The sequence below is a fragment of the Aspergillus fijiensis genome, assembly GCF_003184825.1.
Source record: "Aspergillus fijiensis CBS 313.89 unplaced genomic scaffold BO72scaffold_6, whole genome shotgun sequence".
In the NCBI taxonomy this organism is placed as follows: Eukaryota; Fungi; Ascomycota; class Eurotiomycetes; order Eurotiales; family Aspergillaceae; genus Aspergillus; species Aspergillus fijiensis.
The window spans coordinates 153682-168240 of NW_024468982.1; the positions used below are offsets into that span (position 1 = coordinate 153682).

A 14559-nucleotide genomic window follows, 5' to 3' on the forward strand; every position below is an offset into this window, starting at 1 on the left:
AGGCATATAGTGGGGGTGGTGGGAACAATGGATAGAACCTGAAGAAGTAGAAGTGGTGGTTGCCATTGCTCTCAATGCACAGCAGCACATTTAATCCCGGGTTTGCGTTTCTTTGCCGCTGGAAGCTAAAAATTTCAGGTAACAAACGACAGGCAGAAAAACCCACCATCCCGTAAAGAGCCGTTGAGGCGGCGATGACTATCGCTCAAAACAGACTAGTCTGGGCGTCTGACCCAAAGAGACTCTGAGAAAATTCTCTCTTTGACTCTTCCAGAACAGACACTGTAAAAAAAATAAGAGTGAGTAAGAAAAAAAAAAAAAGACGAAAAAAAAGACGAAAAAAAAGACGAAAAAAAAGACGAAAAAAAAGACGAAAAGAAAAAAAGGAAGAAAAAGAGAAAAAAGAGGTTGTTTCATTCTTCGCCGTCTTTTTCTCTCTCTCTCTCTCTCTCTCTTCCCTCTTTCCTTCTCATCCTCTTCCATCCGCTTTTCTTTCTTTTCCTCCTTCCCCAAAAAATAATAAAAGCCTTTCTTGCTGTCTCATCCCCAGCAATTTCTTTTCCCCTCTTCTTCTCTTCCCTTTCCCATATCTCTCTCTCCCTTATTTTCGATCCCCCCAATCGGAATAAAAACCTATAAAAAAAAACTGGAAAACCTACAAAAAAACTAAGGTATAGCTCCCCTCTTCTTCCCCTCCTCCTCCAAATATCTTGTTCTTGTGATCTCGTGGTGTGTTCTGCTTCCCGACTGTCACTTTTCCCACACTACTTCTAAGTTGTGCGGTGTGTGCGTGCGTGCGTGCGTGCGTGCGTGCAGCTCGAGAAATCTTTCCACTTCCAACTCACCTCACCTTCCCTTCTTCTCTGCTGTCGACTACTTCCTGTCTACGTCTTTGTGATCCTGTGTTGCTTTGCTTTTCATCTTGTTTTCATCTGTATCATCATCTCGACTGTCTTCTATAGACCTACCTGGTGTCTTATCTAGGTTGTACGTCTGTTGCTTTGATCATCAAATCTCCCCCCTCACCACTACCGCAGAGCACTTTGCCTGGCTTTTCATCCTATCGGTAGAAAAGCAAGACAGCAGCCGTCTCTCTCTGACCTTGCGCATCTTTTGTGCTTGTCATTTCTGTCCATCCGATTCCATCACCACTTGAAGTGGATGAAGCTATACCTTGTGTCTTGTGATTCTCGCTTACAGCCGAAACCCTGTGATTGCACGCTTATCCATCCACTTCCGCTGCCTGGCTCAAATTGAGCTTGAACTTCGGCTAATCTGCCTTCTCTCCCAACAGTAACACCATAAAAATGTCTTCCGACGCTGCTACCACCCCTGCCACCGACAACACTGTCAACGGCACCCCCGAGACCAGCCCTGCTGCTGCTGCCCCCAGCGAAGCCCCCGAGGTCACCGCTGTTGAGAACGCTGCTCCTACCCCCAACAACAACCAGCCTCACTCCGCCTCCCTCTATGTCGGTGAACTCGACCCCTCCGTCACTGAGGCTATGCTCTATGAGCTCTTCTCCTCCATCGGCCAGGTTGCCTCTATCCGTGTTTGCCGTGACGCTGTTACCAGACGCTCGCTCGGATATGCCTACGTCAACTACAACAACACCGCCGACGGTGAGCGCGCCCTCGAGGACCTTAACTACACCTTGATCAAGGGCAAGCCCTGCCGTATCATGTGGTCCCAGCGTGACCCCGCCCTCCGCAAGACTGGTCAGGGCAACGTTTTCATCAAGAACCTCGACAGTGCCATTGACAACAAGGCTCTTCACGATACCTTCGCTGCTTTTGGCAACATTCTGAGCTGCAAGGTCGCTCAGGATGAGTTCGGCAACTCCAAGGGCTACGGTTTCGTTCACTACGAGACTGCCGAGGCTGCCAACAACGCCATCAAGCACGTCAACGGCATGCTGTTGAACGACAAGAAGGTCTTCGTCGGCCACCACATCTCCAAGAAGGACCGCCAGAGCAAGTTCGAGGAGATGAAGGCCAACTTCACCAACGTCTACATCAAGAACCTGGACGCCGACATCGATGACGAGGAGTTCCGCAAGCTCTTCGAGAAGTTCGGTGAGATCACCTCTGCTACCCTGAGCCGTGACCAGGAGGGCAAGAGCCGTGGTTTCGGTTTCGTCAACTTCGCCACCCACGACAGCGCGCAGGCCGCCGTCGAGGAGATGAACGAGAAGGAGATCCGCACCCAGAAGCTCTACGTCGGCCGTGCCCAGAAGAAGCACGAGCGTGAGGAGGAGCTGCGCAAGCAGTACGAGGCTGCCCGCTTGGAGAAGGCCTCCAAGTACCAGGGTGTCAACCTCTACGTCAAGAACTTGACCGATGACGTTGATGACGAGAAGCTGCGCGAGCTCTTCGGACCTTATGGCACCATCACCTCCGCTAAGGTCATGCGCGACAGTGTCAATGGTGAACGCACCCAGTCTCCCGACTCTGCTGGTAAGGAGAAGGAGGCCAACAAGGAGAATGAGAACGAGGCCGAGGAGGCCGCCGAGAAGGCTGAGGAGAAGGCTAGCGAGTCCTCCGATGAGAAGGACAAGGAGTCCAAGAAGTCCGACAAGAAGGGTCTTGGCAAGAGCAAGGGCTTCGGTTTCGTCTGCTTCAGCAGCCCCGACGAGGCTTCCAAGGCTGTCACTGAGATGAACCAGCGCATGATCAACGGCAAGCCCCTCTACGTCGCTCTTGCTCAGCGCAAGGATGTCCGCAGAAGCCAGCTTGAGGCCAGTATCCAGGCTCGCAACACCATCAGACAGCAGCAGGCCGCTGCCGCCGCTGGCATGCCCCAGCCTGTAAGTGTTCTCCATCCAATCCTCCCCCTCGATTTCGAAACTAACTATTTCCAGTACATGCAGCCCGCCGTCTTCTACGGTCCCGGTCAGCAGGGTTTCATCCCCGCTGGTGGCCAGCGTGGTGGTATGCCCTTCCCCGCTCAGCCCGGCATGGTCATGGGTATCCCCGGTGGACGCCCTGGCCAGTACCCCGGTCCTTTCCCCGGTCAGCAGGGTGGTCGCGGCATGGGTCCCAACCAGCAGATGCCCCCCAACTTCGCCCAGGGCATTCCCATGGGTGCCATGCAGGGCCCTGGTGGCATTCCTAACGGCATGGGCTACCCTCAGATGGGTCAGGTTCAGTTCGGTCGCGGCGCTGGTGGCCGTGGTCAGGTTCCTGGTATGCCCATGGGTCAGGGTATGCGCGGCGGTCCCGGCTACGGTCGCGGCGGTGTTCCCCTCCAGCAGGGACAGATCCGCCCTGGCCAGGGTGCTCGCGGACAGAACGCTGCTCAGCCCGCTGCCAACCAGGAGGGCGCTACTGGCGGTCTGAACGCCCAGACCCTTGGCGCTGCTCCTCCTGCTCAGCAGAAGCAGATGCTTGGTGAGGCTCTTTACCCCAAGATCCAGGCCCAGCAGCCCGAGCTTGCCGGCAAGATCACCGGTATGCTTCTCGAGATGGAGAACACTGAGCTTCTCAGCCTGTGAGTATACCCTTACAACTATACCCCGCCCTTTCAACCTGGGTCGCTTGGAACAAAGCTAATACATTTCTTACAGGCTCGAGGACGAGGAGGCTCTCCGCGCCAAGGTCGACGAGGCCCTCAGCGTTTATGATGAGTACATGAAGAACAAGGGTGGTGAGCCCGAGGCTCCCGCTGAGGCTGAGAAGCCCAAGGAGGAGGCCAAGGAGACTGCGACCGAAGAGAACAAGTCGTAAATTATCGTCTCAATGCCTACCACTTTTGATGACCTCGAATACTCTTTCCTACTCAATTAACGATTTATCTCCCATTTTCTTAACCTCTTTATTACCCTACCTCTTCACCTCTCTTCACCTCTCTTCCTCCTATTTCTTCTATTTTTTTTTTTCTATTTCCGTCCTGGTCTGATATCCCTGGGTTACTAAAAGTTTCTTTGTGCGTGGTGTCGTCGGGCCTTGTTCAGTGAGCAACATGTTATTGGATCCTTCTCATACCATTCGATTTTTCTTTCTTTCCCATTCTTCAAGGGACCAAGCATCCTTTGTGGTCGACTTCTTCTTTTTCACGATTCAATTGATGGAAACGGTGTTGCGCGCAAACAGGTTGATTCCATGATGCCAGCGGGGAAAAAGCTTCGAACTGTTACAAGACTGGGATCGGAGATAAAAGTTGCTTCGGATATGCCATGGTTGTTATCGTCTTTTTCATTTTCATTTCATGAACCAGACCGGGGAAGGAGGTTGCGATAGTGCTTGTATCTCTTCCTATCCCGTCAGAACTTCAACCTACCTCGTATCCGATGGTATGACACGAGTGTAATATAGACATATGACTTCCTCACGGGACTTTACGATCTCTGGCTTCTGATTCTCCAGTAACATATCCCAGCCAAGCTTTTGTAGTTGATTATCATGAAATCTCACTAGCTGCCCACGTTGCCCACGTGGAGGCAGCGAGCAATGTGTACAGTATCTATACTATACAGGGCATGCATGCCATCCCTGATCTAGAAAGTAGGGAACTGCTGTCCAAACATATCCGCCAGATCGTCAAAGTTACTCCCCTGCAACAGATCCATCATGTCCGCACTCACGCCGTCCATGGCCGCGAACCCCGACATTGTTGAACCCGGGTGGTCATCGTCGCCCCACGTGAATCGATCGTGATTGTCGGATCCCACAGTTCCAGCGTCCACCGAGAATTCCGCCTGAACATTGCTGTTGCGCGTGGTCGGGGGATGTCGATGTCGGGCATCTTCCTCGTCGTTATCATTATGAATGTTATTCATGGTGTTAATTGGATTGGTGGTGGCTGTGATGGGTTCGCGAGCAGATAGGTGGTTGTTTGATGGTGGATTGGTGCTTCTTGCTGCTGCTGCACCAGAAGGAGGAGGTGGTGGTGGAGGAGGTCTGCGATGGCGACCGCTGGGTGCTGGATGGTCTGGTGTTTGCTGCAAGTCGTCATTCAAGTTGCGTTTGCGCGTGATGGGTGGTGTGTCGGTTGAGGGTCGTCGTGCGGTGGAATCTGTGGTAATCTGGTGGTGGTGGTGGTGGATGTAGCGGGAGAGAAGGGAGAGGGATTTGTGGCATTGTTTGGCGGTTTCCCATTGGTGGGCCATGGTTTCTAGGATGGTGAGGCATTTGGAGATTTCTCTGTTTGATTGAATTTAGTTATGTGGGTGGAGATGCGGAGAGAAAGGGGGGGTGGGGGATGGTTTGGTTGGAGGTTGGGAGGATTGCAAGGAGAGGAACTGCTCTTGCTATGCAATGTAGACGGTGAATTGGAGGGGTTAAGATGAGACACATACTGGGATCCTTTGGACAACACGTATTGGCGGAGTTGACATGCAAATGCGAGCACGAGACCGGACATCCATGCCGCCGATAGGAACCCGGGCCAGAAAAACGCCTGTCCGCTTTCTTGCTGGGTGGTCAAGGCTGCGAGGATCTCGCGGGCGGCGCCGATGCAGGTTTGGAGGCCGGAGCAGAATTCCGGGCTGGACGGGTTGAGGGAGAGGGAGGGACGGTTGATGAGGAGGATGAGGTGTTGGTAGAGGACGGTGAAGAAGGGGGCGAAGTTGAACGGGGCGTTGGGGTTTGCCGTGACTATTGCTGCTGGGTTGCGGTCCTCGGGGAAGGCTGTTGGTGGTATTGCGGCAGGTTGATGGGCCCCTCCTTGCTGGAGAGACTCGATCGATAGACTATTCCACCACTTGTGGACGTCAGTGATGAGGAAGAGCACCGAGCTGTGAGGGACGGAGCGGACAAGGATGGACTTGTGGAACAGCTCGATCGCTCGCCCTGTTAGCTTCCCGGACTCGACATAACTTGCGAACACGAGCTCTCGCCGGTGCTGTTCGTTGTCTTCGGCGGGATGTCTCGGTGTTGCGGACAGTGGCTGTTGGCCATACGCTGACCTCTCGAGCCTGCGCAATCGGTCTTCTGTAGAGATGGGCGACGATCCTGCAGTGCTGGGGGTAACGGCACGTCTGATGGCATTGATCCTCTCATAAGAACCTGGGACGTGGATCTCGGAAGCCAAAGGCGGGCAAACGTCAATATCGGAGTCTTGGATTCCAAGAGGCAGACCAAGCGTTTGGCTCAAGTATCGATCGATGGCGTATGCAGACCAGAAAATCCGCTTGCGTAGCTGCCGATCATGAGAGGTAAGTTCCTTGTAGCGATATGGACAACGATGTAGGCCCGCATGCAGTATAGATCGAAGCATACAGCCACCGACGGTGGAGGCTGTCCGAAGTGACATCTTAGCTACGAGATATAGTTGCGAGGCGAGCAGCGCCTGCACAGAGAGGATATCATGTCTGCAGGATAGGGTTCCAAGTAAAGCGTGCATGTTGTTAGATGACTCGATGCGCGATTCACGAGGGAAATCGATCTCTGAACAAAGTACACTGGCCAGATTGAAAACACATTGGAAGATGGTCGTCCAGCAAGCACTTCGATGCTCCTCCAAAGGCAAAGCCTCGGTGGCCGACTGACGTCGTTCGGAGCATAAGGCTTCCATGGCGTTCAAGAACGACGGACCGTGCAAGAACGGAAACAATGGATGCCAGACTTTGAAGTACATCATCATCAGCTCCCGGGCTATTTCCAGCGGCGGGAACTTCCCCAGGATTGCTGCCACCGTGGGGTCATATCTCCATTGTCGCGAGGCATGGCCATGCCCTTGAACGGTTGGAGATGTTGCGGCAGGCGATGACGTTGATCTTCGGGCAGATGGCAAGCCCTCACTGCCTACTAGAGTATCTTCCGGAGGAGGGAACCCCTGGCTAGAAGACGAAGCATCCAATGGGTCCAGACTGTGGGAAAAAGCCCGTCGGACTGTCTTGATGAAGTAAACGCCGCTGGAGCTGCCGACAAACTCACTTTCTTCCAGCGAGTGTGCAGTCAAGGACCCGATTTCCGTCGGGCCAGACGCGGGTACTGGGAACTGCATCTTGACAGGAGCATGATGCCCGTCCTAGTGATGAGTTAAATCCGGATTCGAAGGATATCAGGACTTTGAGAATCGAACTTGATGCAACTGTCGGTCCATCACGCTGACTCGGAGATCGGCCGGAGCGGAAAAGCCGACCTGCTTAGTCAGATCCCGCCTTGACGCCTACCACGCGGAGTATACAACTTACTATACAACAAAAGATCTTAGACAATAGTGATGTATACTATATTTTGTATTTGGCTCTAAGAAGCTACTCGATCTGAAGCTAATCCATCTTCAAGTGTTCAATCTCCCTCTTAACTGCATCGACCACGTCTTGAGTGGTGGCCGTGCCTCCAAGATCAGCAGTCAAGACACCAGCTCTGCACACCTTCTCAACGCATTCCATCAACTTCTTCGCCGCTTCCTTTTCGCCCAGCCACTGCAGCATCTCGACAGCAGACCAGAAAGTAGCCACCGGATTGGCGATGCCCTTGCCCATGATATCGAAGGCACTGCCATGTACCGGCTCAAAGATGGAAGGATTCTTCCGAGTAGGGTCGAGGTTTGCCGAGGGGGCCACACCAATTGACCCTGCTAAGCCAGCAGCGAGGTCAGACAGAATGTCCATGTGCAAGTTGGTGCCCACGATAGTGTCCAGTGACTCCGGCTTGTTCACCATACGGATAGTCATGGCATCCACCAACGTCTTGTCCCAAGTCACGTCGGGGAAGTCTTTGGACACTTCCTCTGCGATCTTGTCCCAGAGGACCATGCCATATCGCATGGCGTTGCTCTTGGTTACCACCGTGAGATGACGGCGTGGCCTCGAGCGCGCGGTCTTGAAGGCAAAACGCATGATCCTCTCGATACCGACTCGAGTGAAGATCGCCACCTCTGTCGCAGTTTCCCATGGCTGATCGATATGACTGATTCCGCCTTGCCCACAGTATTCACCTTCTGAGTTCTCTCGCACAAGCATCCAATCGATTCCCTCGGCTGCAGTGTTCAGAGGGGACTTGGTACCCGGAAACGTGCGTACGGGACGTACGTTGGCATAGAGTTGTAAGGGTCCGCGGATGGCTAAGAGGAGGCCCCAAAGGGAGACATGATCAGGGACATCTAGGGGACTTCTGTTAGCTCTACTGCACAAATCTGGCAGCCGTTGAGGCGCCGTCAACAGGAACGGGTCCAATTACCTGGATGTCCCACTGAGCCGAACAACCCTGCGTCAAATTTCCGCAGGATGTCTAAGGCATCTTCGGACACATATCGACCGTGTTGCTTGTAGTAGTCTGTTCCCCACGGGATGTGCTCGAATTCGATATTAAAGGTACCGAGGACTTGCGCGAGTTTGCTGACTACTTCAATGGTCGCTTTCACCACTTCCAAGCCAATTCCGTCACCGGGAATAGATGCAATCCGGTATGAAGTCATTTCGGCCAATTTGTTAAGGAAAAATCGTTTGCCTGAACAGAGTCAATATTGTTTCATTAGTTGCTAGCATGCAATACACACTCACTCTTCGTCGAATCTTTATACTTCGTACTTTGCATATGTTCTGCCTGAAAGTTCATCCATTCTAATTTTGGCGATCTATATCCACTCGGACTGCATCCGAGACTTTCTCAATAGGCCTCTCCATCTAATGAAAGTTATACCGAAATCTCGAATCGAGCCCAACATATGAAATGAAGGACCCACTGGTACAGTATTGTTGAAGTCATTCTGCGTTATCTTATCCATGCCTGCGGCAATGGTACGTATAACCTACCGTATTCTGCTGGTTCAAATTCCATGGCCACAGCTGTAGATGTTACTTCTCTCGAAAACAACCATCGAAAGCCATCACAGGTGTTACATTGCTTCAGATGTGATAACGACGACATCATCTACCAGGGATACAAAATCCAGGAGGATGATCGTTGATCCATGCAGCATTGCCGGGACTTCCCAACAGGGCAGGAAAAGCAGTTGTCGGCTAACCGTTCAGCCGGCGACTTCTCCACTGCTTCCCGCACTTAGCCGAATCGGGGGGTTTGCGGCTTCCTCCATGCGATAATAATATGGGGCAAGAAAGGTCGAACTTCCCCGATTCCCACAGGCGTGCGACTTTGGCCTGCAGTCCCAACTTTTCCAGGATCTCTATCTGTATTGCTGCCATAAGTTCTGCCTGAAGAAATGGCCCCTAGCAAAGCGACCAAAGTCTCTCGGATCACCGTGGCATGCAATTCCTGCCGGTTCAGGAAGCAGAAGGTAAGCTCCATCCATTATTTGCTATCAACCAAGTTAGGTTCTTATCGCAAGATGCGATGCTAACGTGAACCCCGCAATCCGCAGTGCAATGGAAATAAGTGAGCAGCTTCCACTCGCTCCCACCCGAAAGACTTTATTCGAAAGTGAAAAAAAAAGACATCTCAGAGCTGACTATCATGGTTGTTAAGACCGGTCTGCACACAATGTCATCAACACAACCGGCGTTGCGATTGGCCCGAACAACTGAAACGGTACGCCGACGCATTGTTTCCCTCAATCATTTGACATGCTTAAGATTCCCTACAGAGGCCCCGCGAAAGGCTACATCGAAGCTCTCGAGCATCGGCTTCAAGAGACCGAATCTCTGCTTTTGAAATTCCTGGCACACATGTCCGACGCACAAATATCATCCTCGATACATAGTGCTCAGTCAGATATCCACCCCGGCATGACTGCGGCCCGAAGTCCTCCACCGTCGTATACGCCGTCCTCGCGATCGGGGAAACGAGGAACGGAGTACTGGAAACAGTTTCCTCTCAACAGCGTACAGGATGTCAGAGCGTGGCAGCAGGACTGCCTGAATCAAGAACAACGACCGGGCTCAGGACGAAACTCGGCGGACAGGGCGGTCACGAGCGTCTCCGACATCCTCAATTCCAGGGATAGTGAACCTTTGAGGGAGAGCTCACACGAACCCAGCGACTACCGACCAGCGGCTGCCTCCAGATCCGAGCTTCCACCGCTAACCCCATACCGAGCCAACGTATATGCGAGACTGGACGAAGGAAGCGAACCGGCGAAAGAACCGATAAGTAGCCTCGAGAATCACCCCGAGGCGTACCGAGAAAGGGAGGCGGAGCCGCATTCGGGTCCGATGTTCCCCGCCATACAGCTCCCTCGTATCAGTTGTTCTCAGTCGGACCACTTGCGAGGGCATGGGCTGAGCACACCGCAAGCACCGAGTTTATGGAGGGGCGCACCTTCTGTGAGTTTTCAGCAGCAATATCTTTGGTAGTGACGGGCAGGAGCATATTACACACATATATATACCTAGATGGAAATATTTTCAGATTGTTGTATGTTGGCCATGGGAACGAAGGACTGATGCTGTTAACGGCGCAATGTGATTCTTGAAAGCGTTCTCGCATGTGAATCGATACTCTCAGTCACCATGATATAGCTATTCTTCTTTGATAAGTAAGTAACAACAAAACTGACAGCATACTCTCTTAGTTCAGTCTGACAAAGCCATTGGCGGGTGGCAGTAGAAGACAAGATACCCGTAGACCTCAAAAGTACTCGTAGTAGGCCAACCGCTCGGGCCCCACGAGGAACCCCACATGCGGGGATGACAGATGACATGATCAAGTGATGCAAGGATTCTGGACCAGTAGCGATACTTTCCAACGTCAAGGCTAGACTAATATCTGTTGATTCGACCGCTAACTGAATACATCTGAGTCAGTAACTAATACTAGTTTGGCGTGGCTGACTCAGGAGAAGGGAGGGGCATCGTATACCCGCTTCAAATAGTCGCATAGCGTTTCTTCACAAAACCCAGCCAGGAAATATCATGCCCTGCAAAGAACTTCATTACGCCGAGACTTTTGCGTCACATTCGACTTCACCAGAGTACCTCCGCTATCAAGGGCTGACGAGTATCCTCGAACCACTAATACGTCTTTACATCGCCATGACGCCATGCCCTCTAAAACACAACAACCATGCAACTTTGAACAAAAAGCCTTCCATTGCCATCTGGCATGATACAATATTCTTATCTTTTCGACCCAGTTATCTATGAGTGTTCCATAGATAGCTCCATCAACTCAGAAGTACGGGGAATAACTCGCCATCGAGCGGAGCAAGGCACAGATACTATACTATGAAAGTAGCATGATCTCATCCCCTAGCCTTCCCTCCCCGGGGCCCCCTCTCCGCCAGGGGAGGGAGAAAATGGCAGCATATAAGCCCCCATCCCAGTACTGTACAATCCCCCCCCCAAGAAACGATCTCCCACCCCGAAGAAAAATCCACTATCTCAGACCCCAATCTCACATCTCCTTAGTTCATTACCGAGCACACACACACACACACACACACACACACACACACACACACTCAAAACTCAAAACTCAAAAGACTACTCAGCTATTTGAAGAAGGAAAAGAAACATGCCCCCTAAACCAATCAACTCGCCCCGGCTGCACCCCAAGAAGGTCGACGGGTTCGTGCGCCGTGACGACGCCCCGATCGACGACGAGGAGGCGTGGAAGTCGCAGGAGGAACACGATAAAGAGGGTGGGGGGCTGGCGTTCGACGCACCGAGACGTCTTACGGCGAAACATATCACTCATCAGCCGGTGATGGATCCGGAGCTGCGTTTTTATGCGGATTGTTACGGGATGACGGGGCATTGAACCCTTTTCTTTTGTGTGCTTGAAGGGGCTGGCTCTAAGGTGATGTGGTGTTTGGGGGTGAAGTAGCTTGCGTTCTATTACATGTTGGGGATGGATTCGTCATTTTTTTTTTTCAAAGTTGCTGTTGTTGCTGTGATGAAGTATTGTCTAAGACATGATAGATATGGGATTGTATGTGTAGAGTTGAGTGGGTGGAACGGTGGATAGATCTAAATTTGTTTGTCTAATTCCGATGGTTATTCAATAGGTCATTCTCACATTATATACACAAATATCTATCAAGAAGTACTAGGTCCTCTAAAAGTTTTTACAGCATGGGCTTGAGGTCCTCGGCGACCTTGAAAGGAGCAGCAGTCTTGCTGCGGATCTCCTCGACACTCACGCCCTCGGCGTGCTCGACCAGGGTCAGACCCTCGGTGGGGCTGACCTCGAAGACGGCCAGATCGGTGATGATCTTCCACACGCAGCGGGGACCGGTGAGGGGGAAAGTGCACTCGGACAAGATCTTGGGGTTACCCTTCTTGTCGGTGTGTTCCTGTTTTTCGAGTCGAATTAGTGAACTGCATTGGAGATTGAAGGGGGTTTGGGCGGGGAGTGCTTACCATAGTAACAACAACCTTGGTCTTCTCAGGGTTGGCGACCAAGTCCATGGCACCACCGACACCCTTGACCTTACCGGGAAGCATGAAGTTGGCCAAATCTGGAGAGACCGAATCAGCAATTGCGATCGACGTAGACACGGGTACCGGGATACTCACCTCCGTACTGGCTGACCTGCAGAGCACCGAGCATAGTCAAGTCAATGCGACCAGCGCGAATCATTCCGAAACTCTCGTGGGAACCGAAGAGAGAAGCACCGTTGTCCAAAGTGACAGTCTCCTTGCCAGGGTTGATCAAGTCGGGGTCCTCCTGGCCGGGCTGGGGGTAGCCACCCAGACCCAGGATACCGTTCTCGGCCTGGAGGACGACCTCCACACCCTCGGGGAGGTAGGCGGGAGCAATCAGGGGCATTCCGATACCGAGGTTGACGTACATGCCATCGCGGAACTCCTTGGCGGCACGCTTGACGATGCGCTCGCGGCGGGCGGTGGCGGCGCTGTCACCGGCCTGGAGCAACTCGCTGGGGTCCTTGGCGAAGGTGAGCTTCTCGATCTGCTTCTCGCCGGTGCTCTTGATGACCTTGTTGACGTAGATGCTCTGGATGTGGATGTTCTCGGGAGCGATCTCGCCAACCTCGACGATCTCATCGGCCTCGACGATGGTGTACTTGGCGTTCTTGGCCATGGCCTCGTTGAAGTTGTTCATAGCCTTGCGGAACTGGCAGTTACCCAGCTTGTCGGCCTTGTGGACCTTGACCAGGGCGTAGTCGCCGAAAATCGATTCTTCCAGGAGGTATTGCTTGCCGTTGAATTCGCGGGTTTCCTTGGGCTTGGACGTGAGGGCCACGGTGCCATCCTTGTTGTAGCGGACGGGGAGTTCACCAGTTTGTACTATGTCCCTGGTTAGCTGGAGTCACTTCGGGCTGGTCGGCAGTCATGCGCAAACATACCGATAGTTCCATAAGCAGCGGGGGTATAGAAAGCAGGGACACCAGAAGCACCAGCAGCGCACTTCTCAGCGATAGTGCCCTGGGGAGTCAATTCCAATTCGAGATCACCGTTCAAGTACATCTTCTCGAAGACCTTGTTTTCACCGATGAAAGACGCAATCATCTTGGTGATCTGCTTGGACTCAAGCAGTTGACCTGCTTACAGTCAGAATGAAGTCCTCCGCTATGTCTCCGGTGCAATTGGACCTACCAAGACCACGACCAGGCATGCCAGCATTGTTAGAGACGACAGTCAGATCCTTGATATCCGGGCGATCGCGCACAGCATCGATCAATGTGTTGGGGACACCCGAGAAACCGAAACCTCCGACCAGAACCGTGGAGGCCCCCTTCATTTCCTTGATGGCTTCCTGAGCCGACGGGCAGATCTTGTTAATAGCTCTTTGCGAGGTAGACGCGGAGAAGTTCCGCCGCCATACGGGGCGGAACACGGCGGGGACCGCAGGGAAAGGCCGCGACATGATTGTCGATCAGCCTGGCCAAATGTGAATTGAGTACAAAACTGGGGAAGGAAGAAAAGAAAGAGAGTAAAAAAAAATGAAGGAGAGGAATTGGGGGTGTAGAAGTACTAGTCGAAGAATCCCCGGGTCTTGTCCTTTGGGTAACCATTAGCTGCATAGCTCGTCTCCGTTTCGGCTAGTGACCACCGCCACGCAGCCGACAAAAGCGATTATCCGCCGAAACTCCAACTTCGCTTTGCCGCCTTCCGAAGCCGACCCCACTGCGCCCGTGACTGCTGGCTCGTATTGTTTTGTACGTCTTGCCCGCCCATGGGGGAGAAACGTTCAACCCTGCGGGGGTGGACGGGGGATCGCGCACAGGGCTCACGCGACTCCGATCGGGCTCGAATAAGGTATTCGCCATTCCGATGAAGAGTCACCGAGGCTAGAACATTTTCAAGATCAACCGGAGTCACTCGAGGTGAGATTCATGGTTTTCTTGGGGTTTGCTACACCAGAAGTCCCTGGGCATGCTCACTGGACGAACCCCGTTATGATTACCGCGTATTTTACGATTCCGAAAGCGGGAAGGGCATCGGCAAGCCTCTGGAGGCGATGGCAGTTGGCCAACTGCGAGATCGGGTGAAATCGCACCTGCTCACGGGATCTCAAGGAATTCATTGCCGATGGAATCCGACGAACAGACAGACTGTGGGGTGGATCTGCCGAATCCTGGGGTATTCCTGCCCATTGAGTCTCATCTTACCGTCTCAGCAATAATGATCAGGGACTTATGACTGGTGATACCTGAAAGACAAATCTTCAGTAGCGCTGTTCTACAATCGTACCGTGATTGCGGCAATATCTTATCAAGATGGTAATGGAACTGCCGAGGTGCATTAGCAT

The 14559-nt window shown here is 52.6% G+C and overlaps 4 protein-coding genes across 4 annotated transcripts; 2 read left to right on the plus strand and 2 right to left on the minus strand.

Annotated features, from left to right (window-relative positions):
• Positions 1-1307: 1307 nt before the first annotated feature.
• Positions 1308-3726, plus strand: pab1 (polyadenylate-binding protein; the record flags this gene model as incomplete). Its single annotated transcript, XM_040940909.1, has 3 exons — positions 1308-2807; positions 2862-3490; positions 3567-3726. The coding sequence occupies 3 exons, from the start codon at positions 1308-1310 to the stop codon at positions 3724-3726; spliced, it is 2289 nt and encodes a 762-aa protein (XP_040805088.1).
• Positions 3727-4378: 652 nt separating this feature from the next.
• Positions 4379-8599, minus strand: BO72DRAFT_474745 (tartrate dehydrogenase). The gene is made up of 5 exons (XM_040947290.1): positions 8451-8599; positions 8128-8397; positions 7251-8050; positions 5298-6970; positions 4379-5142 (listed from the first exon to the last, which is right to left on the minus strand). Exons 1-5 carry the CDS (start codon positions 8503-8505, stop codon positions 4497-4499), a joined length of 3444 nt encoding a protein of 1147 aa, XP_040805089.1. The 5' UTR covers positions 8506-8599; the 3' UTR covers positions 4379-4496.
• Positions 8600-9036: 437 nt separating this feature from the next.
• Positions 9037-10275, plus strand: BO72DRAFT_444632 (Zn(II)2Cys6 transcription factor domain-containing protein). The gene is made up of 4 exons (XM_040943863.1): positions 9037-9184; positions 9269-9282; positions 9373-9435; positions 9491-10275. Exons 1-4 carry the CDS (start codon positions 9110-9112, stop codon positions 10197-10199), a joined length of 861 nt encoding a protein of 286 aa, XP_040805090.1. The 5' UTR covers positions 9037-9109; the 3' UTR covers positions 10200-10275.
• A 1561-nt stretch (positions 10276-11836) lies between these two features.
• BO72DRAFT_483263 (3-oxoacid CoA-transferase) lies at positions 11837-13793 on the minus strand. Its single transcript, XM_040947787.1, has 5 exons — positions 13404-13793; positions 13154-13348; positions 12363-13094; positions 12207-12304; positions 11837-12139 (listed from the first exon to the last, which is right to left on the minus strand). Exons 1-5 carry the CDS (start codon positions 13672-13674, stop codon positions 11912-11914), a joined length of 1524 nt encoding a protein of 507 aa, XP_040805091.1. The 5' UTR covers positions 13675-13793; the 3' UTR covers positions 11837-11911.
• Positions 13794-14559: the final 766 nt, after the last annotated feature.

Bases quoted from the DNA above. Each gene is read 5' to 3' on its own strand.
- BO72DRAFT_474745 (XM_040947290.1), bottom strand. From the start codon at position 8,505: ATGAACTTTCAGGCAGAACATATGCAAAGTACGAAGTATAAAGATTCG. The intron at 8,051-8,127 runs GTAATTGGACCC...GAAGTCCCCTAG, and splicing joins CGGCTCAGTGGGACATCCAG to ATGTCCCTGATCATGTCTCC. The intron at 6,971-7,250 runs GTTAAGAGGGAG...ACTCATCACTAG, and splicing joins CTCAAGACGTGGTCGATGCA to GACGGGCATCATGCTCCTGT.
- BO72DRAFT_483263 (XM_040947787.1), bottom strand. From the start codon at position 13,674: ATGTCGCGGCCTTTCCCTGCGGTCCCCGCCGTGTTCCGCCCCGTATGG. The intron at 13,349-13,403 runs GTAGGTCCAATT...GACTGTAAGCAG, and splicing joins CATGCCTGGTCGTGGTCTTG to GTCAACTGCTTGAGTCCAAG. The intron at 13,095-13,153 runs GTATGTTTGCGC...CCAGGGACATAG, and splicing joins CGCTGCTTATGGAACTATCG to TACAAACTGGTGAACTCCCC.
- BO72DRAFT_444632 (XM_040943863.1), top strand. From the start codon at position 9,110: ATGGCCCCTAGCAAAGCGACCAAAGTCTCTCGGATCACCGTGGCATGC. The intron at 9,436-9,490 runs GTACGCCGACGC...GATTCCCTACAG, and splicing joins TGGCCCGAACAACTGAAACG to AGGCCCCGCGAAAGGCTACA.